General features: G+C 36.1%; 1 protein-coding gene across 2 annotated transcripts; it reads right to left on the bottom strand.

Moving 5' to 3' along the window:
- Nucleotides 1-712: 712 nt before the first annotated feature.
- Sod1 (Superoxide dismutase 1) lies at nt 713-23,393 on the bottom strand. 2 transcript variants are annotated; one of them, XM_081768309.1, is made up of 4 exons: nt 23,156-23,393; nt 14,355-14,451; nt 10,294-10,481; nt 713-1,084 (listed from the first exon to the last, which is right to left on the bottom strand). In XM_081768309.1, exons 1-4 carry the CDS (start codon nt 23,222-23,224, stop codon nt 974-976), a joined length of 465 nt encoding a protein of 154 aa, XP_081624435.1. In that variant the 5' UTR covers nt 23,225-23,393; the 3' UTR covers nt 713-973. The 2 variants fall into 2 exon arrangements, with proteins under 2 accessions (XP_081624435.1, XP_081624445.1); XM_081768319.1 differs by lacking the exon at nt 23,156-23,393 and adding an exon at nt 22,499-22,640.
- Nucleotides 23,394-24,872: the final 1,479 nt, after the last annotated feature.

The following is a 24,872-nucleotide window of genomic DNA, read 5'->3' as shown; positions in this document are numbered from 1 at the left end:
AAGTATTAACTCCCAACATAACACGCATAGCTACTGAAACAACTGTAGTTTTCATTCAGTTGTACTGATAGCGAATGAACTCCTTAACTCTCCTTACATTTTACGATTTGTTTTTGGTCAAAAAGCATGTGTCCTTAACTACAACGAAGTTCTTTGCATTTACCAAAGTACCATTTTGTTCTCAAATTAACATTGCATTAAGTAACAAAGAGGAGCTGAGTATTTCAAATAACGAACTGTGAGCTATGTTCGAAGGTCTCATTATTATTTTCTTATTACCATAGATCTATCATATTATTTCCCCCTTCAAATCTGCTGTTGGCAAACTGATTATTTCAAGGAGTTGCGACAAAAATCACGTGCGCAATTATATTTCGAAAGTGTACATAGAAAAACAAAAGCAGCTGATTTTCTTTTTCTGAAATGCAGGTAATTAAACTAGGTGACGTGAATTAGCTAGTGAAAGTCAGAATTGTACAGAGTCTTTTCTGTGGTGCCAAATTATTATTGTTTGGAATAGTGTCTGGTAGTAATTTCTTCGTGCTTTTACTTTGTTGGTTAGCAGAGTGAAAGTCAGTGCGACTGGGTGTTATTTACTTACAGTGCTACAAGTTCGTAGAGTTTCTGCGCGGTAATATGGTTGAGAAGAACTGTTGTACTCGACTAAAGGGGAAAAAATAGAATGATCGAATATAGAACTAACAAGATCTACTTAAATGTTTTGGTTCTTTATTTGTTCTTAGCAACTGCCATACATAACAATAATGAACAAAAGCATTAGCAAATAATGTTTATTATATATGTATTGTACACATTTTGTCTTTCATGAATGAAAGCTAATAGCCCAGGAATGAACCTTCTCTACTTAAAAAACAGAAAAAAAAAAGTTTGCAGAAAGGAATGCCAAGGAATGATCTGCATTAAAACCATAAACAAAAAATAACAGTGTATACTTCCAATGGCACTGGTTACATTAGGATTGAGCGATGCCAATTACACCACAGGCAAGTCGAGCCCCAGCATTGCCAGTTGTTTTGCTCAGCTCGTGTCCTCCTTTGCCTAGATCATCGGGATCAGCATGTACCTGCGAAGACAATTATTAATCCTTATTCATGACGCATGAAACTAAACCAGTACAAACAGAAGCAGCAAGTGCGAAAATATCCTGCATAAATATTGTTTACTGCTGAATTTGAAATAATATGAACAGCCATATTCCACAAAACTTGTACCAACTGATCCTCGAAAATAATAATAATAATAATAAATAAATAAATAAATAAATACAAAATCATGAAAATTATAGAAAAGTAAAATCCATAATTATACTAAAATAAACAAGAGCAAAATGTTAATCACATTCCACCACACTACGATAAAAATTCTAATTACGTTCACATACAATCTCAATGTAAATTACCAAATCACTTAATTTATAATACTGTGGAACCTCTCAATAACAGTTAGCGAAGAGACTATTACTTGTCCGTAAATAAGAGGTGTCCGTTACATAGAGGTTTCACAGATTCCGATTAGCAACAGCCGACGTAGTGATTGTGTGCAGTATACAGTAAATATAGACTAAAATCGAAATAATGTACTCAATATCCAAACTCTCTGTAAAGAAACAAAAGGTATGGACCACCGTACTCAACTTTCTCGCTCCAATTTCTTAAACTAAATCATGTTGTGTTGCATTATTAATGTAACATTTTGATGTGAAAACCTTTAATTAAGCTCTTTAGGCTAAAGGAAACGGATTATTAAGGCAAGAGGATGATGATAGAAGAATTGGTGGAATGAGAATGCGGGGAACTCACTGAAGTATCCCAGCAAAACCCACGGTCACGATGTAGTCTAGCACAAACTAACCTGGTTGGGGATTGAACCAAGGATCCCACGCATAAGAGAAAAGTGATCTACAACTGAGCTATCGTGCCCTAGCACAAACTAACCTGGTTGGGGATTGAACCAAGGATCCCACGCATAAGAGAAAAGTGATCTACAACTGAGCTATCGTGCCCTCCACATTTTCTTGTGAAACATGAACAGAATTATAAGGAGTTTCCGGAACTTTTCGCCCAAAGAATTCACTTCCAAAAGTAAACTACTCCTTGTAAATTTTTCTTTCAGAAAATGACTTATGCCATGTTAGTCTGAAAAGAAACTCATGCAGAAAGTAAACTACCCATTGTGAATTTATTCGTAACTAGTAATTTTCGTAACATAAGAGAATCGCCTGAGTAGTTTGAGAAAATCGTTCGAAAAACTCACCCCCAAGAGTAAACTACTACTAGATTTTTCGCAGAAAAATGATTTGTATGGGGATTGTTATTGAGAAATTGATTTATGAAATATGAACAAAATCGTCAGAGCAGTTTAAGAAAATCGCAAACTTTGATTTTCATCATTCAGTAAACTATTATTATTTTTAGAGGTAGCAAGAAAATTCGAAAAATGCCCCTGGAAAATGACACAAAAACTTTAAAATTTGGTCTCAAAACGTTGAACAGTATGTCCTGCAGGTGAACGTACAAACTGCGAACGTATGGACAATATTGAAAAATCACTTTTTCGATACCTATGGGCCATGAAACGTATAAATCCGTTGAAATCTCGAATTCTATTTATTTTTATTTTTTTTTTTTTCACGATCTTCTCTCCTTCCGTAGAAAGTAATGAAAATATCGCTGGGTGGAAAGGGGGAATTTGGCGTGTATTGCAAAATGTAATTGAAGACCTCGGTGCGAGGGGATAGCTCCAATTGCGGATTTGATTCACAATTGAAAAAAAGCTGTAAAAACGCAATTTTTCATTTCGCCTCCAAACATTTTGTAAAGAAATATGATATTACAGGAATAAAACATTACTTTGTAAAAAGTTTAGAGGCCAAAGCAGAATAAATAGATTACTAATAATTAGAGTGATTTCTAACAATCTAAGAGTAAATAAATTTTGTTTCAATCCTGAACCAAATGTCAAATTCGAGCTGTCCTCTTCTTGCACCGGCGTCATCAATTCTTGTCTGGTAACTTTTTCTCAAGTATAAGTTATATTGCTATAAATGTCCCTTAATTCGTTTATTAATTCTATTACAAGTAAAATTAACCCAGTAAGAATATGCATTATCATTATTATTAAATACTGAAAATGTAGCCAAAATTATCATGATTTAAGAATTTCTTAGAAAAGCTTGTAATACTTGCGTGTCGTATAATTCTACGGTCACAAATTTGCTTGTAAGTGCTGGATTAGTTAAAAGGATCAATTAAAGATCTGTTTTTAAATTGCAGAAAGAATTTTCTGTAGTGAACAGGGTTGGCTGGTTTAAAAAAATGGTTTAAACCAAAAAACGAAAAATGTCCGTAAATGTGTAAGTGTTAATAAAATCTTGATGAACACACATTTGTGAGTTATCACGTTTCACTCCCATATATTATTTCTATTATATTCAGACCTAAATTCCCCCATTCATTACTCAGAGATATTATACTACAAAAGCAACATTTTTTTTCACATATAAGTTTATAAATGTTTCTTTTGTGATTTTTTTAATAGTTATTATTGTTATGCAACTGCAATCAAAGGAAAATTATAAATATCGTTTCATTTTAATAATGTTTACTATTGATAAAATACATAGAAATGCCGTACTTTTTGGAGAGGGGTCATACAAACCCCACGAGAGGCATTTATTGAAATCAGAAGTATCTTTGGTATATTTTTATGTATAAATGGGTCAGAGCCAAAATGAACACAAATACTTCGTATCTTTTGTCACTTTTCTTAATGATATGCAAAGTAAGTCGTTGTATTTCTTAAACTTGAATTAATAAAAGTCGTAGTGAACTAACTTGGACTAAATTAGTTCTTCTGTACTTTGCAGTAATTAGAAATTGTCCATATGCAATTCTGTATAATGGTTTCACTTGTACAATTGTGTATCTTTCTGTCCTTCTGAAATGACTCTTGACAATTATATTAACAAGTATGTAAAGATCACTACAACGTATTTTTATCAGGAGTCCTTCGCGAGTGAGTTGGCAGACTGATCACATTTGTGGCCAATTAGTCCCGACTTCGAGTTCAAATGGAGGACAATTTTTCTCGGATGTACGCCGAGAAGCGGTCTGGATCCGCTTTAAGCTTATGTAACCCCTTCCAGCATAACCTGGTCGTTGCATAATAACTAGTGATGGGTAAATTCCCGGGAAGATATTTTTCGGGAATATTCTCGGGAAGATTCCCAAAATGGGAATTTATCCGGGAATTTATGTATAATCAGAAAGAAAATTACATTCTATTACTATATTATGATTTCAAAGTGGAATTAATTTTTATATCATAGCATATTATTACTGTTGTCCACAGAGGATTCTTTAAAAATGTATATTCTAAACGGTACTATGTTACTTTATTAAGGCTTTATTATATTTAGAGAGTACGCATAAGTGTATATTTTCTTACAATATGTTCTATCAATTAAATATGTGTGAAAAATTATATAGTAAGTCCTAATACTTTTAAACCACTTAACAATTTAAATTTATATGTAAGTGGATTTGCTAAACTTGACTCTACTACTGATATTATAAACACATTAAATTTATAAATGTTATAGACCAATTAGATTGGGTAAATGCCAGAAGATACATGTCTCACCAATTTATCAACATTTGCGCTTACATATTTATGTTCACAAAATTTGCAAGATACATACTTATTTTTATATTTTAGCATGTAACACTGCCATACACGACCTTTCATTCTACCTATTTCTCGAATTCACATGTAGTACGTTAATTCACATGTAAGAGAAGTCCGAGTACCTCCTCAGAAATTAGAGTCAGAGATAGTGATTGGTAAATTCCCGGGAAGATATTTTTCGGGAATATTCCCGGGAATTTATGTACAATCACAAAGAAAATTGTATTCTATTACTCTATTAAGATTTCAAAGATAAATTCGTTTTTATATCACAGTATGTTATTACTGTTGTCCCCAGAGAAGTCTTTAAAATGTATATTTTCAATGATGTTATGTTATTTTATTAATATTCTATTATATTTAGAGTGTACGCATAAATGGATATTTATTTACAATAGGGTTCTATGAAAGTAAATATATTTCAAAAATGATATAGTAAGTCCACATACTTTTAAACCGCTAAACAGTTTAAATTTACATGTAAGTGGCTTTTCTAAACTTGACTACTACTGATATTATAAACATTTTAAATTTTTAAATGTTATAAACAATTTTGTCAACATTTGCGCATAAATATGTATGTTCACAATATTTGCAAGATACTTTCTTATCTTTATAATTTTGCATGTTACATTACCACACACCTTTATCCCTGCCCATTTCTCGAAATTTCGTGCGTTAGTTCACATGTAAGAGAAGTCCGAGTACCTCTTCAGAAATTCGAGTCAGAGAGAGGAGGCAGACCTACGTCTATTACTAACGGTGGTTCAGGGTTTATTAATAGTATCTCATCTCTATTTCTACATAAGTTTACTTAATTCCAAATTACTTTACATAATGGTTCCTTTTCATCATTTGTAAATTAGTACTTTGCTAATTTTGGCTATTATTTAGCATTGGGGCCAGCTTTTGCACCTACTTTTTTTGCGACATTCTATTCCGATGCGGTTGTTTTATGGTTTCATACTTTAAATTACGTTACCAACATTGAATTCAGACAGCATTGCAGAGCGAGCGTTAGCGAGTGAAGGCGGGTTAGAGCCCCGCATGGCACGTTGTTTTATATCTTCGTTACCAGCAATTCACTTTCTTTTGTCACATAAATCACTTCCACTTACCTTTACGGTTTGTACAAATCCCCTACTGCCCTAAAAATTGTGTTCGATACTTTCATGACTATCACACTATCACTTAACTTCACTATCAACATCAACACATTTCATCACATCACTATCAACTCATTTTTTCCGTAAATCATCCTACTATTTGCTAGTTTTGGCCCCCCAATATAAACAATTAGCTTACTTTTTAGTTCAAATTCAAATGGAACTTTAAAAATCATATTATTAGTTATATAAAGTACAATCAAAGAATTTTAAATTTTTAACCTCCAAATTCTTTAAAACCTAGAAGTAAATAATAATATATTAAAGTATTTAATCATATAGTTCTTATAATTTGGAAGATAAAGTAAACGGTTTGAAATAAATTCTTTCCCGGGAACTTATACGTCAGGGAAAAAACCCGGGAATATTCCCATTTTTAAATTCCTTCCCACCGGGAATAGTTCCACTGCCCATCACTAATAATAACACCAGGCGAAACGAACTTATTTCTGTCCATATGTGATGTTAATACATAGAGCAATTTATTTAAACCACAAAAAAGCCAGGTTTAAACCAAAAAGATTTTTTTTCAATAAAAAAACATGGTTTTTTGCCAATCCTGGTAGTGAATAATTCCTGTTCGTTATGAAGAGGTTTCTAAAATGTATGAGATAAAAGAAAATTCCGTAATAAAAAAAAAAGTGCAATACGTATTTTTGCTGGGATAAAGAAAACAAGTTTGTATTATGGAGATTTCACTGTACTATTATTAACAGGAAACTCTCAGTCAAGGAAAGTAGAAGACATATCTCTCAGAATCCTTACTTTTAGCAGTTTGTAATATCTGAATTATTAAATCAACTTACCCAAAAGTAAGTCATGTAAAAACTTAAGTTTCAAACGGTTTGAGGATCGATGTTAATATGCAAATTTATGGTGTAAGAGAAAACTTGTACGAATTTTTTACCTAAAGAGTACTGAAGTTGCTAAAATCTTTTAACTAGCTTAACTAAGTAAGTTTAATTATTCAAAAGCATGAGTAATTACGTTTTTTTAACTGAAATTTTATCTAAACTAGGAAGAAGTTACTTTGCTTCTTTCAACTGTTTTACATGTTTAAATACCATATACCTCAGAACGGAGGTTCTGAAAACGTGCTAATTGTCTTTTCTTCGGATATTATACGATAAATACGAGAATATACAGGGTGGACCATTTATCTTGGTACGCTCCTATAATTTTTAAACTAAGTTTTAAAAGAAATCACTCTACAAATATCAACAAGGGCACATTGGTTGGCATACTCTGAGACACCCAACAGTTATATTTTTAACAGACGGTACTAAGTCTACCTATTACATATTTTAAACCCACATCTTCCTTAACGAGAACTTATATTACATTTATTAATCAGTTTTGCAAACTAAAGGACGCTACACTATCACATACATGTCACAGGCCTCCACAGCAGTGAAAACGCCAAGTGTGATCGACGGGGCACCCATCCAAAGTATCTTAGTATCCAATACTATAATCATGTTATTTCAGATGAACAGGAGCAATATTATAAAGGATTCAAAATTTGACATTATGATTTGACTTGAGTTTAGCGTCCATTTCAGCAGCGATGCTATATGAGACGTGAACCTACAGTTTAACTTTTGTGCCGAACATGAGCTCCAGCCGGGATTGAAACCAGGTCTCCCGCCCTTTACAAAAGGCTTTATTTCCGAAAATTGCTTGGATACGAACCATATTCCATCACACATATTGTTTTCAGCAGATGAAAAAAACATAATGTTGTCACAGCAATTTGATACCTTAAACCGTTCCGGAGATATAGTCAACACTGGTAAAGTACGCAACACCGCTTAAAATTATGAAATTCCGATAACTTGTCCCACAAAACCCCATTTTAAGCAGTATATCTTTAGAACGGTTTGAGATACCAAACTATCTTTAGGTCTATTGAAAAAAATCTATGTGATTAGATGTTATACTTATTTAAGTATCTTTCAAAATGAAGTACTTTGTAAAGAGTCAAATTTTCAATTACCTGTAGCTTTGTTTCTAGTTGTTCGAAGTACGTCGTATGATAACATTAGTATTCGACACTACGTTCTGATGTCCAATATTCTGTCTGTCTCACTTCCATTATTACTGTTGTACAAGCCGCCAAGGTTAGTGATACTGTAGCGTTGTTTGCAACACTGAACAATAAATGCGGTGGTGTAAGTTTTTGTTTAGCATGCAGATTTGAAATATGTAAATAACCTGGCGCAGTATCATTAAAAAATATCTGTTGGGTTGGCAACACTGTTAATCTGAAATTATTGTGAAGTATGTAGAACAATGTCTCCCTGTCGATAATAGCATGGTACGACATTTCAGCGTAAAAGCTACAATGGCGTATCAAGATAATGGTCCTGTATACGGGTGTAAAGAAATCTAGAAGATATGAGCGCGACACGTTAATCAGTTACTTGAGTTCTACCTCTACCGTACCGTAAGTTACATGCCTTTAATGCTTGAATTAAATAATATTAAATGAGCGTTTAGATTTTTTAAAATGTACTCCTTATGGTCTGTGTTAAATTGTACGATGTTTTCGAATTAGTTCATACTGTTCTTAAATCCTCATATTTTCTCTGCCTTGGGATTATAATGGAATTATCTGCTGTAAGAACTTACCATTTTCAGTAACTACTGGAAAATGCTACCCGTAACACACTCTCAAAAGTCAATCCTTTTCAGTTCATTAGAAGAATGCAACTGTAAGTTGGAGTGGCGTACTGACACATTATTCTTGGCTTCGCCATTATTTTATAGCAAATCAAATCTTACTTATCAGCCCTCCCTGCTGATCTCGTGTCTTGCGTCTGGTGCACGGGGTCCCGGGTTCGAGTTCCGATGACAGCACTTTGAAATTTGAACGAATTGTGGTGGTTCGGATTCCATCTTAAACTGTAGATGCACGTCTTGAATAGCCTCGGTTCTGAAAATGATACTAAAAATCAAGAAATAAACCAATCAAACATAATTCATAAAAAAACGTAAGGAAAACATGAAGTTCCAATTCATTGATGTTTTGTTTAAAATTATTCACCTTGGCACATAAGATGAAGACTAGAGATATCACTGAGCCAATGCACAACTGCAATTCATTAACTTAATATGACATACAGTAAATAAGGAAAAGACAAAAGCTCGGATTTGAAACAACCAGGGTTGGCAAAAACCATTGTTTTTATTGAAAAAAAAAATATTTTTGTTTAAAGCCAGTTTTTTTGGTTTAAATAATTTACTCTTATGTATTTATATTAGATATGGACAGAAATTAGTTTGTTTCGCCTTGGTGTTATTATGCAACAACAAGGTTATGCTGGAAGGGATCACATAAGCTTAAAGCAGAATCCAAACCGCTTCTCTGCTTACATCCAAGAGAAATTGTCCATTTCGACACGAAACCGGGACTAATTGGTCACAAATGCGATTGCCGACTCACTCACTAAGGACTCCTGATAAAATACGTTGTACTGATCTTTACATAGGCGTACTTGTTAATATAATTGTCAAGAGTCATTTCAAAAGGACAAAAACATAAACAGTTACACAAGTAGAATTATATATAAATCGCGAAACTCCCGCTTTAGCCATTGGGAAAATCCTGTTATTACTTTAAATATATTTGTATGTAAAATTGTAATGTCAACATATCATAATCACTACGCTAAGACTGAGCTATTAAATTACAAATTTGGTATGTAGATATCATTCAATATTGTTTTTTTTTTTTTTTTTTTTTTTTTTTTTAAAGTCTAATCCAAGCTGATGTTGGAAGCTACGTAGGCAGTTGATACATTTTGCCAATTTCTATCAATATATTTAAGCAACCTTGGTTTCTTTATAAAACAACAGGCATTCAGGCAAGTAGAAATATATAAATTGGTTTCGTTTCATATGTTTAGGCTTAACATCCTTATGAAATACCAAGGTTATCACGGAGAAGACTTTCGCTTAAAGGGACACCTTGAATCGCTACTTGGTTTACATTGAAAGATGGGTTGTGGTTCGACCGAGAATTGAACACGGGACCCCTTAATTAAAAGATGAAAAGTAGATAAACGTAATGCAGATGGAGTGATATGTGGAGACGTCAGCATGAAGTTCACACGATTTTAAAACCTTTTTTTTTTTTTTTTTTTGTTTTTGTTTAAATCAGTTTTTTTTTAAACCAGTTGGTTTAAACCACCTTAGTTTAAACCAGTCAACCCTGGAAACAACGCTGTTATTTCAGAAAGTTTTCAGATGGGATGGCTGCACAATAAACTAAAACTGCTAACTTGTTCTCATAAAGCTATATCTTTTATAGAGACCGCGGCATTTTTCAGTCACTTCACATGGAAAGTCTTCGTGACGCAAGAAATTCATCTTAATTATAAATCATGCATTTGAAATATTTATTTACATTTATACTTACCACCATTGTTCTTCCGATCACACTATGAGGTCCACTAAGAGAAATGACCTTGTCTGTTATAGATACTTTAGCTGTACCATCAACATCAGCTTCTACATTTCCTAGGTCACCAACATGGCGATTATCATCATCTGGTGCACCGTGTTCTTTCTTATGTGGATTGAAGTGAGCACCCGCACTAGTACATCCTATAACATGAAAATGCAGTAATCAAAAATTATGTTAGTAATTTTATTTATTTCTCAATAAAAGTGTCACTTAATGTGCACTTATAATTCATTTAATCATCACTGTTGAAGCTAATGGCGGTAAAGTTGCAACAAAAGTTATTTGTCTGGAATTTTAGTTTTCTCTGTCAAAAAAGAAGACAATATTTAATGTGAGTACTAGTTTGCATTGGAAAACAAAATGACTACGATAGCCGACGAAGCTGAGAACGTTAGGAAGCAGAAGGATTATTAGAGAATTAACGAAAGAAACAATCAACAAATGCTGTAATTATACGCACTGACACACGCCTCACTGTTTGAGAACTTGCATAGGCATTAAAATACCATGATTTTGCATGATCATTTGCATACGGTTAACGATGTGCGCGGTGGGTAACGTCATGTGGTTACTTGGGTTCTACCTCTACCGTACCACTCCCACAAGAGCCTCGACTTTGCCCCCTTCCCCAATGATTTATTTTATGCACCTATTACCAAGGACCCTAAGAGATGTCCACTTCATGATGAAATCCATGCAGTAAGACAAGTGTAAAGCAGCTGTCGAAGAAGTGTCTTGCGCGTCTTTCAAGAGCAGCAGCGGATGCAAATATACGGCATTGGTTGGGAAGTATTACGAAAGGAACTAGAGGCATAAATATGGAAAATGAAGTATTAAATTGGTGACCAACATCGACAGTCTTTATTATGCACCCATCACATTAACTAACATTATTACTATTGTTGATATGTATGTAGTAGCGTAGGGAGGTTCTACACGTGGGATGGGTGACCTGAGAACAAAACTAACCTTGTCTTCAAGTAACTATGTAATATTAAAGCTTTCTAAACTTTTGAGAAGTGTGAGCCCACTGATTACGCGAGTAAAAGCCTATTTCATGGGCTTTCCCTGTTCCTTCAGTTCTTCCTGCTTTCTCATTCAAATTAATCGTTTCACAATTATTCACTTGCATTCATCATTCATTTCCTTCGTTCCACACGGAATAACAACTAGGTAAAACCCTCCAGTATGAAGCACTGAATGACTTACGCTGAACAGTCCAAAATTTACATCAGGAAATGTGTAGTCAGCATATCCCATTCATTGATCGGTCGAAGTTCCTACTTCTTAATCAAATTAGAGCCACTTCGTCGCAATGCTGGCTCAACACCGACGGAGTACGATTTAGCCAAGATCATTTGTTGAAAACGACACACCTAGTCATACGCCGTGCGAATATTGATACGTTATTCAAAAACTTCAAGAACTGATGAAACAAAATCAGAAAAAAAAATATATATATAGTAAAATGTCTACATGATAAAGATTTAAGCTAGCGATAAACATTATCCCCCCCCCAAAAAAAAGGCTTAAAAAAAGAAGATACAGGGTGTCCGAGAAGTCCTTCCCTGATTACAGAAATTGATAACTCAGGCTAGAAATAAGATAGAAATATGAAACTGGCGTTGAATTGTTTACAAACTATAAAAGTTTTGGTCACATCAGTACACTTCCACATGAGCACCCTTGGTAGCACGTAGCACATCTAGGCGATATTCAATTTCCATCCACACATTAGCCAACATCACTGGAGGGATCGATGCAACGACTGTGGTTATTCGTTGCTGCAGGGTTTCAAGATCTGGTACACGTGTTCGGTAGACCTCATCCTTGACATAACCCCATAAAAAGAAGTCTAATGGGGTTATGTCAGGAGAGCGTGGAGGCCAAGCTGTTGGTCCATTACGACCAATCCATCGCCCAGGAAATGTCCTATCGAGATAGGCACGGACGTCCAAACCCCAATGAGGTGGTGCACCGTCTTGCTGAAAAACGACATCGGGGCGATACTGAAACAGGTGAGGAACAGCATACAGCTGCAACATATCCAGGTACACTGCAGATGTGATGGTATCCTCAGCGAAGAAGAATGGCCCGATAATTCGATCGTGCAATAACGCGCACCAAACATTCACCTTTGGACTGCCTCTGGTGAACTCCCTGACCTCCCTGGGGGGTTCTCAACTCCCAATGAGTACATTATGGCGATTCACTACTCCACTGACAAAGAATGTCGCTTCGTCGGAAAAGGCAATTCGTCTGAGATAACCTTTATCGTCCTCAATACGTGATAGCATTTCGACCGCAAAGTCATATCGACGTGTACCGTCGTCGGGCAACAAGGCCTGAACGAGTTGCACTTTGTAAGCACGAAACAAACGTTTGTGTAAAATGTCATGGATAGAGCTTTTTGGCATCTGTAATTCACGTGAGGCCCGGCGCACCGATTTCTTAGGACTTCTCAGAAAAGACTGCCGCACAGCCTCCACCGTGTCTGCTGAGGTTCTTGGTCGACTAGACCTCGGAAGGTCAGCAACGACCCTGTGTTCTTGAACGTCTCATATCAGGCTTTAATGCTCTTGACATCAGGTGGAGTCCTCCCAAATGTTGTCTGGAACTGTCTCTGCACCGTGGTTGGTGATCGTGTCTCATGGGGTACCACAGGACACACTGTGCCTTCTCCTGGTTAGTTGGCATGGCTTCTTGGGTTTCTTACTTACGTACTACAAACCTAAAACAAAAAAATTGAGACTTGGTAAAACAGAACAAACCTAACACAGACAAAAACTTTTATAGTTTGTAAACAATTCAACACCAGTTTCATATTTTCATCTTATTTCTAGCCTGAGTTATCAATTTCTGTAATCAGGGAAGGACTTCTCGGACACCCTGTATGTCTGAGAAGTGAAGATACCTACTTTTTTCTCAAGAGAGTTCCACAACAAGGGAAACCTTAAACGAAATATGCTTCTGAGATTAAATGCTAACTAGTGAGTGTAAAATTTCTGCCCATCTTATGCGCTGAAATTGCAATGAATTTCTAGATAACTGTAAAGTCAATTTTATGTGGATACACACTGATCTCTGAAAAGCACGTTGTTTAGAGATTTTAAATATTTACAGATGAGAGCAACGTCCTGGTGAACAAAAGAAAAACAACCTCTACAACGGATTTATTTTTATACTGCAATATGCGTTCAGTTTACAAGTTTTCAGAAGCCAACGGGGGGGGGGGGGAGTGTTAGAACGCTGAACCGTATGAAATCTTTCAGTTTAACGTTCCACGTTTATGTCTTCTTTTGGCTAAGAGAGACGATGAAAGGATTGGTGAAATGCGAAGGTGGGAGAAAACGGGAGTACCCCGAGAAAACCTACGGATACGATGTTGTCTACCACAAACTTACTTGGCCAGGGATCGAACCAGGTGCCCTACGCACCAGAGGTAAGCGCTCTACCACTGAGCCACCGCGTCCCCTCACTGAACCGTATGAGCAAATTACAAAAATTCGCGGTACAAGACAAGATTGTTAATCAAGTTTCTTCGCTAATCGCTTCATCAAAAAGGGAAGGGAAGAAATAGTAATAGCTGTGAAAGGTCACAGGCACCATTGACGGTACCGAGACGAATATCAACGGTGCTAGATTGTTTTTCATGCATATCACAGTTGCTTTGTCAGCTTTCCCATTAACTGGAAAGTATTCTCTGATGATGTGGCATGTATGCCATAAAATGCCAGTGACCTAGACCCGATACGAGGCCTCGAACTCGGTGCCATATTTAAATCCAGAGATATGTAATAAAGTTTCCAGGATAAAAGTGAAGCAAGATTGGAAAAATAAAACTAACGGATAAAGTTAGAGGTAAAATAATACGAGTGGGAAGGCACAATAAATCACGAGAAAATATATATGTATGGCAGGACACTATAGGAGTTTAAATAAATATATATATATATATATATATATATATATATATATATATATATATATAAATCATCACAATGCATTCTTACCATTGGTATTGTCTCCATACTCATGAACATGGAAGCCATGAAGTCCCTTGGAAAGACCTGTCAGTTGGCCAGTAATACGAACAGGTGAATTTGGATCCTGAAAGAAATATACGCTTAACGAAACCGTAGTATTTGCGAAACACTTTAAAATTAACATTCACAGTACATGAAATTTACAGAGAAAGAATCAGGGTAGTATAGCTTTTGCGTTCTTTGATTTTCATTAATATCGCAACCTAAAGAGGATGGTGTGGGACAAAATACAATGTTTGCAACATTATATCTCAATTACACATTCGTAAAGTTCTCTTTCTTTTTATCATACAATATACTAAATTTATGTATCTAAGAAAATAATTCTACACCTATATGAACCTTTAGCTACTACTCACACAACAAGCATGGACAAAGGCGAGCGGAAAGACGACAAACAGGTCAATCTTGTAAATTAGTTACTTTAATCCTAAACTTAGATTAATTCAGCACAGTCTATAATTAACTTGATGTTCGTTAAGTCGTATAAACGCAGTGTGTTTCACATTAATTCCAGCTGATATATATTTATAAGTTTCTGCGCTAATATATATATCTTTTTTGGGACGAAGCTCTGCAAATTTAGAAACCCTGTTCATAACAGGGAATTGGTCTTTAAATAATTGACATACTTTTCGCAAATTACATAAAAGAAGACTTTTACAAATTTTGACTTCTCATTACGGTCTTTTACTGAAATACAGTCTTTTATACCGGGAATATCTATAGAGAATATCAGTTTGGTAAAATTCCAAATATAAACGTGCAAAGAAATTGCAGCGAACGCTTATACGCCATTATGAAGCAGATTTAGGCTACTAAACATACACATACTAACATTATTTCAAAATATGTTTCTCCTGATCCCAAAATTATATTTTAATATTATCTTTACAATAAAAATGTCTCAAAATATATGACGGAACATTTCTGGCAACTAGTGAGGAAATATTGAACTTTGTGTCAACGTAACATGTCAGCTCAGCGACACCATCCCGTGCGAGCGAAGACAAAAAATGAGTTGCAGATGACAGAAACCAGATGCAATGAAAGATTAAAACATTACCTTGTCTTTCGACGGGAAAAAGCGGCATAACTGAACGTATTGGAACGCCCTCTCATTACAAATGATAAATAAATAAAAAATTAGTTAGAACTTTCCTTTCTCATACGTCATAGGTTACAATTGTTATGTTAGATCTGTGGGCCAAATCCTAGCATCATATTTGGAGTTTAAACCTCTCTACACCCACCAAACACGAAAGACATTTTCTTTGTATTGATTATGGAATAAAAGGGGTGTATATTCTGAATGTTATGCTCCATCGTCATAATTTTTAGGTGATAGACCTGCTTCCCTACCGCTCCCCCGATCAAGTATGGAAATCTGTTTTTAACTGGAATCCAAAAGTTTTATCACAATGCGGCCAATATTAGATTACTCCCAAGAGTCAAAACTCTAATACCGTTCGTAAACTCTCGAACAAGTTTTAAAAAAAATACTATACATACAGTCAATATGTTGACTTAGTTGTCCTCCATCTGCAGGGCAATAATATAGTGGGCGAAAAGCAGTAGTGCACTCCTCCAAAAAGAAAAAACTCTGCATAGAAACACATGTTTCGTGCCAACCTTTTTATTTTTTAAGTGATATTCAAGTGACACATTCCAACATTGCAGCCGTGGTGGACACTTGTGTTTTTCAAGTTGCTCGGCTGTGGTACTACTTCAGATAGGCTCATGGAAATCAGAAGTGCCGGCCCCATTACATATACCCACATGATATATTGTTCCCGTGTCTGCGCAGTTTGCTTACAGCAATAAAAATGTTGCTATTCTATTTACGTCCTGCTACTTAGTTAAATTCATTGCACACTCCCTTCTTTGCACAGCAAGTTCACTTTGTACCTTAGGAAGTGTTTCTTAAGGGACGAATTACATCATCAGGTGCAGATTCCCCTTAGGAGAGTTGTTTTGAATATAAATAAGCATTGTGATGTATCTCATTACAAGTGAGAATTATACCTAACCGAGTACAAGAGGAGCGCAGCAGGGGACTACATGGAAGTACATCGGTGCGGAGCAGTGTCACACGGTGTCTACTATTTCACACAAATAAAATCCCCCCGTCTTTTCCAGGTTTTTCAGACCAAAACACATTTTCCAGACTATATTTTAATTAAGTAACCGCTATTCTCTGAACACTTGTAGGTTTATAATATCTGTTCTCTTAGTTGCAACAGCTCTTATAAAATATAAACAACGTTTAAATAAATACCTATTTACTCCTGGCAAGAACAATATTGGTATGTATGTTTTGATGGCGTCCCATCTTCCCTTATAGCCACCACTCTCCGCTTCTTGTTTCAAAACAATATTTTATATATATATTATATACAGGGATTGGACAAAAAATCTAAAACGTTTGCAAAAGTGTGAAAATCATACCTAGTATGGTGTGGGGCCGCCTTTTGCGTCTAAAACAGCTTGGATCCGACGTGGAATGGACGTATACAGCTCCTGAATCGTGGTGTGTGGGATTTTGTACCATTGTTCATCCAAAACATGCTCCAGTTCCTTAAGGGATGCTGGTGGAGGGTAATGAGACCGAACACGCGTTTCTAACTCAGACCACAATGGCTCAAGACCAGGTGATGTTCACATCTGGTGATTGTGGGACCCAGGGGAGGTGTGATAGCTCCTGGTCATGCTCCTCAAACCATTCTTTCACCGTTTTTGCAGCGTGAGAGGGTGCCTAATCATCTTGGTAGATGCCATCACCATCAGGGAACAATATTTGGGGCATAGGTAGAACCTGGTCCCCCCAAAATGGCCTCATACGCGTTAGCATTCATCATTCCATGCAGAGCTATGATGGGACCTGCAGAAAACCACGATATAACTGCCCATGCTGTAACAGAAACACCCCAAGCTTTACAGTTGGGAGCAGACAGTCTATATCATAGGCCCGGGACTGTGTTCTCCATACGTAAACACGACCGGTTGTTGGAAACAACATGAAGGTCGATTCATCGGACAATATTACGTGTTTCCACTGCTCATGAGGCCAGCCTTGTGGTCCTTTCACTGGATACGCCTCTTCGCATCGCATTTACTGCTGTGACCAGAGGTTTGGTGATAGCAGCCCTACCATGAATTTTCATTTTATGAAGTTCCCGTCGCACTGTTTTCGATGAAACCGGGTTCTGTAGGCCGGAATTGAGTTCAGACGTAATTTTCATTGCAGTGGTCTTCTTTTTAGCTGCTACAATCCGTTTTAATGTCCTCCGGTCCCTATCTGACAGGACTGTCTTTCGACCATTGTTGTGCTTTGCAGACGTCGTTTGCCCATGAATTGTGTATGCCCTCGTGACATAAGACAGTGCCTTTCGATACCCCTACAATGTTCGCCATCGTTGCCACTGAAGCTCCAACCAGACGGGCACCAACGATCATGCCTCTTTGGAAGTCTGTCAGGTCGCCCATTTTACCGCACCACGACACTCACAGGTGAACTGGTTACTGCTGACGGAAGAGGAAGGATCACATGATACATTGAAAATAAAAAACGAACGGCAACCGCAACACGTGTTGTACAGTGGAGGGCCAAACTTACGTGTCCTGTATGAAGTGTTTTTAGATTTTTTTGTCTACCCCTGTGTATATATATACAAAAAGTGTGAATGACGAAACACACATAATAATACACAAAAGCGCGTATAAAGATTTTACATTTACATTTCATACCACGTTCTTGCGAGGTACACTGAGGTAAACTTTACTATTTCTAGTGATTTACTTCTTGTTTATTATTATTATTCCAGAACATGCAGTAGGGCTAATACATACACGACAATACACACATATATATATAGATACTAATAAGAATGTTGTTACGAGATACAAATACTGATAAACATTGTGGAGTTTGATATTCTAGATTATACAAGTATTCTGTATTTAGTATTTATGTAAATTACTACATACAGAATATTTTTATAATCTGGAACACTAAAATCCACATGAGATTTCCAATTATGATCATGTTACTGGACTTTTTAAAAGACTTTTCTTGTGTTCATCAACTTCGTTGCCTTCAAGGATTTTTTCTTCAGTTCTTCCAACTCTGCAGCTGCTTTTCTTTCGATCGATTTTTCTTTGCCTGAGTTGTTGTCTGCTTCCCATTTGGCATTTGCATTTCTTGCTGCATGGCATGAATTAATTGTTTTGAGATTGGCATTGCCTAAACACCTCCGTGGAACGTAATAGCGTTATGTACTATTCTCTGCGGAACTAAAGACTCTTCGTGTAGATTATCCACAAGAAACTTCTTATTCAATGGGAAATTATATTCAACGAAAAATATGTACGTAACATTAGAATTTTCCGTGTCATAGCACTAGAATTTTCTTAACGAACGCTGAAAAGTTGTTGCTGGTGTTTGATGTTGTCAAGAATGGACAACAAGTGATCTAAACGATCCTTAGTCATGTCAAAATTCTTCATTCTTGTGATAACTTAATCTTAAGTACAAATTTCACTGTAAAGTTGTTTTACTTCATCAGCAACATGGCCCGACAAATGATTATTCTCTACAAGCACTTCCAATGCTACAGTTATTTGTTGTTCCCAAGTTTCTTGTTTAAAACTGAATCGGGAGAGGCATGCAGGACCATAAGTAAGTCTGTATTTCAATGGCAATTTACACAGAATCTCCTTACAAAAACCTGTTAAAATATGTAAACAATCCCTCCGAAAACGAAGGATATCCAGTTCAGATAACTTCTCTGATTTTAATGCTGTACATGTTGCAAATCTATTGAGCTGAACACAGATCCTTATACCATCTTCTAGGCAAATTTTCATCAGGTCTTCAGAACTTGCTGCTTCAATCAAACTGGATTTTTTTAACAAATCTAATCATAGGGAACTTCAGAAGTTTATGTATCTTACCATAAAGCATTGGTGAGTCTGAATGAAATTTCGTAAGAAAAGATTAAATGTCTGCAGCAACGGTGTGGAAGAAAGCTAATTTAGCTCCAAGTAAAGAAGCTTTCAGACACGATTTAACAATTTTAAAGCTGTCACAAGATGGTTCTCGATTACTATCTGAAACTGAATCGACATAACTTCTTCAAAGTGGGGTAATAATCGCTGAGCTCTGTCTACTACATTCACGTTTTCTATAAAAATATGAGCACTCGCTAGAAAAAATGAAGTTACAAGCATACCAAAGATATTCACAGAAATTACCTGCACAATAATAACAAATTTAACTTTAGAAAAAAAAAATATATATAACTATAAATAAATAAATAAAGTGAATGAATAAAGTGAATATGAATGAATTGAATTGAATTAATTGTAATTGACTATTTGTGTTTTGTATGATGTTCCCTTTCCTTGAGATTACATGCTATGTTGAATGTATCACTGACTAGTGACACCGAACCTACTGGGCCCGTATGGGCTCGTCATCAACAGTCACTGATACACTCACCAAGCCAATCATCTACGGAAAATAGAACTCAAATCCGGCCCGAAATTATAAAGATTCCAAACTCTCTTCCATCTCGACTCACAGTCCGATATCCAGGCCTGCAGTTCATCATCCCCATCCCATCCGAAAATAGGTTGTGAACCACGACTACAGACACAGGACATCGACCTACGAGTGGAGCTGGCAATGAGCACAATGAAGATCTTAATGTTGTCTGTGAAAGCCCTATCTGAATCTTTAAAAAAAAAAAAAAAAAAAAAAAAAAAAAAAAAAAAAAATCTTGAAACAGAATTTTGTAGCTTAAAAAAAAGAAAAAAAAGTCCAAACTGAGATTTTGATAGAAACTGATAAAATGAGAAATTTTCTACAGATTCGGTTGTTTTCAACTCGGTCACACTAAGGAAAGTCTCTTCCCTGAATTTCACAGCTATTTCATTTCCCCAGTAAACTTATTCTGTACGCAGTGGTTACTTGCATTAGTGTCGCTCTGAATCTTTTAAGTTTCTAAAAAAAAATAAGGAAAAGGTATTTACTAGTAATTATAAAAAAAACTGCAATTTCTAAACTTGATGGGTATCAGATTTAAAATATTACGAAGGTTTAGCCTATTGCCGAAAGTTTTCAGTTACCGGTACGCAAAATTCATGTACCCTTGTACTTAACTGTAGCCGTGAATCTGACACTTACTTACTAAAAATCAACGTTTAAAATCATTTTGTTTCAAAACCAAAGAAAACATGCCAAAATAAATAAAACTTAATTTCGAGCAGTGTTACCGAAAATGAATACTTTCACGATTTTTTTTTGGGGGGGAATCTAAGACATCCTTTCTTTACTGGGGGAAAATGTGTGTGTGGTACACACATTTTCTCGAGGTTACGACAATCGCTCTGTACTGAGATTCTAGCTTTCTTCTCCCCCCCTATCGAATGAAATCACGATGTCACATTGCCCGAATCTGCATGTGTGCGGCGTTGAGGGAAGTGCTAGACCTAACTAAATCTAACCTAACCTAATCTAAACTAACTTATACTAACCTGAACTAACCTAATAGAAATAAGCGAAATTCTATTATTTTTCCGGAAATTATGTTGTAACCCTACACTAATATAATCTAACAAAGTAACCTAACCTAATCCAACCTAAACTAACATGATGTGAACAAAAAGTACCGAAATTGTAACATTTGTTAGAAAAAATAGCTGGACCCCTTCTGCTAAACATTGTTCAATGTCTCACTTATCCCACATCTCTAGGCGACATTCATCGTCACAGATTAACTCTACTAGCTGTGATCCGAGCGTGAGGCATAATTATCTTACACGTGCTTGTATGGAGGAGTTTAGTAAATCTAACTTTCGAACCGAAAGTGAAGAATAGGTTGATACTTGGTCGAGCTGAACATATACCATAATCAAATTAAAATGGTGGCGAAACGCCTGCACCCAGTTCTCACACTCCCAATTATCTACGGGCAGTGGCGTATTTACGATTTTGTTTAGGGGAGGGCTTTGCTAACTTTCGGGGGGGGGGCTTTGCCTGAAAATGTGAAAACTCAGCAAGGTATTTCATGTACTTTATTATAGTAAGATTTCGGGGGGGGCTTAAGCCCGGAAGCCCCCCCTAAATACGCCACTGTCTACGGGCAATGGAACCACAACTCAACAGCCTTTCCGTGTCAGGAATGTCACCTGACTTTTAATTCACCCTGTATTGTTAGCGAATTACTATATGAGTGACCTAAATGAAGGATACAGCCCGACTTTGGGGTTAATTGCTCTATCGCCGGACCAATTTTAGGAAATTTACCGGGTCAATTAGAGAATTTTTAAGTTTGTAAGGAAGAATGAGTGAAGGTCAGGTAAGGAGTAGTAAGTTAAAAATAAAATGGTTGTATTTTTTGGTGTTATAAGCGGCACTGTATGTGGAAACGGATGGACTATTTCGCGGAGAGATACACTTGTTTTACTACACGGATCTATAGATTGTAAAAGGGGCAAGAAAAATTTGGGCAAGTCTTAATTTCCCATTTCATGTCGAGAACAGAATCCATCCAACGCTGCGAGGCTTCTGACCCGTTCCTACTACTACTACTTATATTATGGATCCGTATAGTAAAACTACACGCCTAGTAACGTAATCTAACGTAACGTAATGTAATCCAACCAGATATAAGCGAATGCAGTACATTTTGGTACTTTTTTTCGATTTTCAAATTGGTCCGGCGATACAGCAGTAATGCCTGACTTTGTACATCAATACTTCTAACGTAGTGGGTAACGCGCTGCGTCGGTAACCCAAAGAACCGGGATAGATTCTCAGCCCCGTTATATATTACTGAATTTTTGTATATCCTTACCAAACTTGACCTGGTTAACAGACTCACGAGAAACTTATTTCAAGTCTTAAGTACTTGAAAAATTACCAGTTGAAATTGTATTGAATCACCTGAAACACTCAAAAATTAAACAAAAAATGAAATGAAATCTTTGAGATTTACGTCCCACTTTATGCCGGTTAGGCTAAAGGAGACGATGATTATGAGTGATGAATGAAATGGTGGAATGAAGAAAGTGGGAAGAAACGAGAGAACCCGAGAAAACCCACGCACACTGTGTCTGTCCATCATAAATTTCACTTGCCGGGGGCTGGGATCGAATCAGGTACCCCTAGCACAAGAGGTGAACGCTCTACCACTGAGCCACCGCGGCCCCACAAAAATTAAACGAGTTAACCAGCCCAAAGAATGCTGATGCAACACAACAAATCTCAAATGACGAGGTGCACATTACTGGAATGATCCACTGTGAAACTGTGCAATGCACCCTTCTTGCGCTCAATCATATGTTTAAAAAAAAATGAGACTTCGGATATCATCGTTCAAGGTCACAAACTTCAATTTTTACTGACTCATCATGAAGGCCAGACAGTTTTTTCTTTTTTTTTTTTTTTAGCTACTCTACCAATTTCCTACATCTATTAGAGTTAAGCAACAGATAACATTTAGTACAAACATATACGCGTACAGATCAGGAAGTTTCACGCCCGGCAAATGTTAAATTGATTTGCCGGTCCCCACTCCGGAGCAAGCACTTAAAATTTTCTAATTTAAAAATTCGCTCCTCCAAAAAATAAAAGCCCAAATACGATTATCATAAATTAGAATAAAATGTGCACGCAGATAGTCTATAAACCCATTACGTAACCGAAAACTGTGATTTTTCTCAATTACATGAATATAATCTTCCATTGAATTAATTTTACTTACATCCTGTGTGAACTCCACAGTTCCTTTTACTTGTTCTCCAACTAGGACACAAACAGCTTTGGTACTCATTGCTGATCACAATTATAAAACTAACGTTAATGAGCTCTAACGGAATATTATCTGCAACGAAACTGTGACAAACTTCTTGGAATCTCGCCGATAGTCTCGTCTCGTTTCGTTTCCCTCGTTTAGTTATATAATGTGATTGACTATTGAAATACCAATCAAGGTCAAAGACTGAAGATCAAAGATCATACTATCTGCAAAGTCTGTAATTTAACAGTATAAAAGCTCGTTCTTGTAAGATGCCACTATGTTCTAGAATCCTTGCGGGTATATTATGTAAGAATTTGTGTCAACACAACGCCAAATTTCCTGTTTAGTTTTCGTGCGATAATCTGCATAGCAATTATAATTACTTGTTACATTCTTTTTGCGTTGCTGTACATAAAGTTTTGTGAAGATTGGTACAGAATGACCCCTTGTGTACTATTTCATCAGCCCTATTGCAAAATTTGCGCTTTAGTTTGCAATAATATGATTTAATTGCTTGTTTAATGTTTGATGTTCTTTTGCGATTCGCGAAATTTGTGAGAACTGCCACGGAACGAGTACAGTACCAGTCTCAGTAAAAATTGATGAGTGTAACGCAACACAAAATGTGCAAAAATCAACCTGTTATGTCTATTTTAAACTTTAATGCCCATGTTTTGTGTTGCTTTGTAGTAAACTGTTACGAAATACCGTAGGTATGAAAATAATCGGTTTCATTAAAGGTTAATTATGGAGTCTCATTCTCATAAAAGTTAATTATATTAGATTTTAATAGAATATATGAAACTCATTAAAGTGTTTCCCAAACGGAGAGTGAGATGTAAGCCAAATGTTTGGTTCTTGGTTTATAATTGATTTTAGGCAACCAGCAAAACATGTAATGTGCGTGCACCAGCTGAAAATTAGGATCAACCTAAAGGTAATCGGTATAAACCTTTGGTTTCATCTGATGCAGAATTCATCCAAGACTGACACATTAAAAGCCTACCGCTATCCAAGCTGGAAAATAAATGTATAGGGGAAAGTGGAGTACCGTTTTTAGTAGGTCTTAACTCTTGTATTATATAACGTGTTAATATGAAACAAAATTGAATAGAAGGTTGGAGTGTAGGCTCTAATGCAATATTGTTTATTTTAGTTTAATGCTAATAACTTTTGGCCTACTTACTCATAAACAAAATATGGCAGTTTATCTCACTGTACCCCATATTACTAAGTCTCTATTACTAAGTTCAACGCACATCCAAAAGATGATAATCAACCAGAAAATGACAAGTATGACATTCGTCGTTTGTTTTCCCCATGTGTTAACGATTATGGTAACATCAGTTTGACGCCATTGCGTTTACAGCTGCAATATCCTGAAAAAATAAATTTTCCGTACATTTTCCCACTGGTTCGCAGAAAACTAACTATATAGTTATTGTTATTACTATCGAGTTGCAGAATCTTTCGAGATTCCCAAATTTACTACCAATTGTCACATTTTGTGCAGTTTTACCTGTGAGTTTTGCTGATGATTTGCTGACCCTTCATCAATGGCTTTTCACTTAAGGACTTTGATCCGAAAACTGCAATCAACAACTGGTACTTGAGTGCAAAGAGAAAGCGTTACACAATCATGAAGTCTTAAGGAAAAAAAATTAACATGTATAGGAATTGT

Source organism: Thermobia domestica, chromosome 1 (assembly GCF_964235325.1).
Source record: "Thermobia domestica chromosome 1, izTheDome1.hap1.1, whole genome shotgun sequence".
In the NCBI taxonomy this organism is placed as follows: Eukaryota; Metazoa; Arthropoda; class Insecta; order Zygentoma; family Lepismatidae; genus Thermobia; species Thermobia domestica.
This window is presented reverse-complemented; position numbering and strand designations above follow the sequence as displayed.

Bases quoted from the DNA above. Each gene is read 5' to 3' on its own strand.
- Sod1 (XM_081768309.1), bottom strand. From the start codon at position 23,224: ATGAGTACCAAAGCTGTTTGTGTCCTAGTTGGAGAACAAGTAAAAGGA. The intron at 10,482-14,354 runs GTAAGAATGCAT...TTCATGTTATAG, and splicing joins GTATGGAGACAATACCAATG to GATGTACTAGTGCGGGTGCT. The intron at 1,085-10,293 runs GTAAGTATAAAT...TTGTCTTCGCAG, and splicing joins TGATCGGAAGAACAATGGTG to GTACATGCTGATCCCGATGA.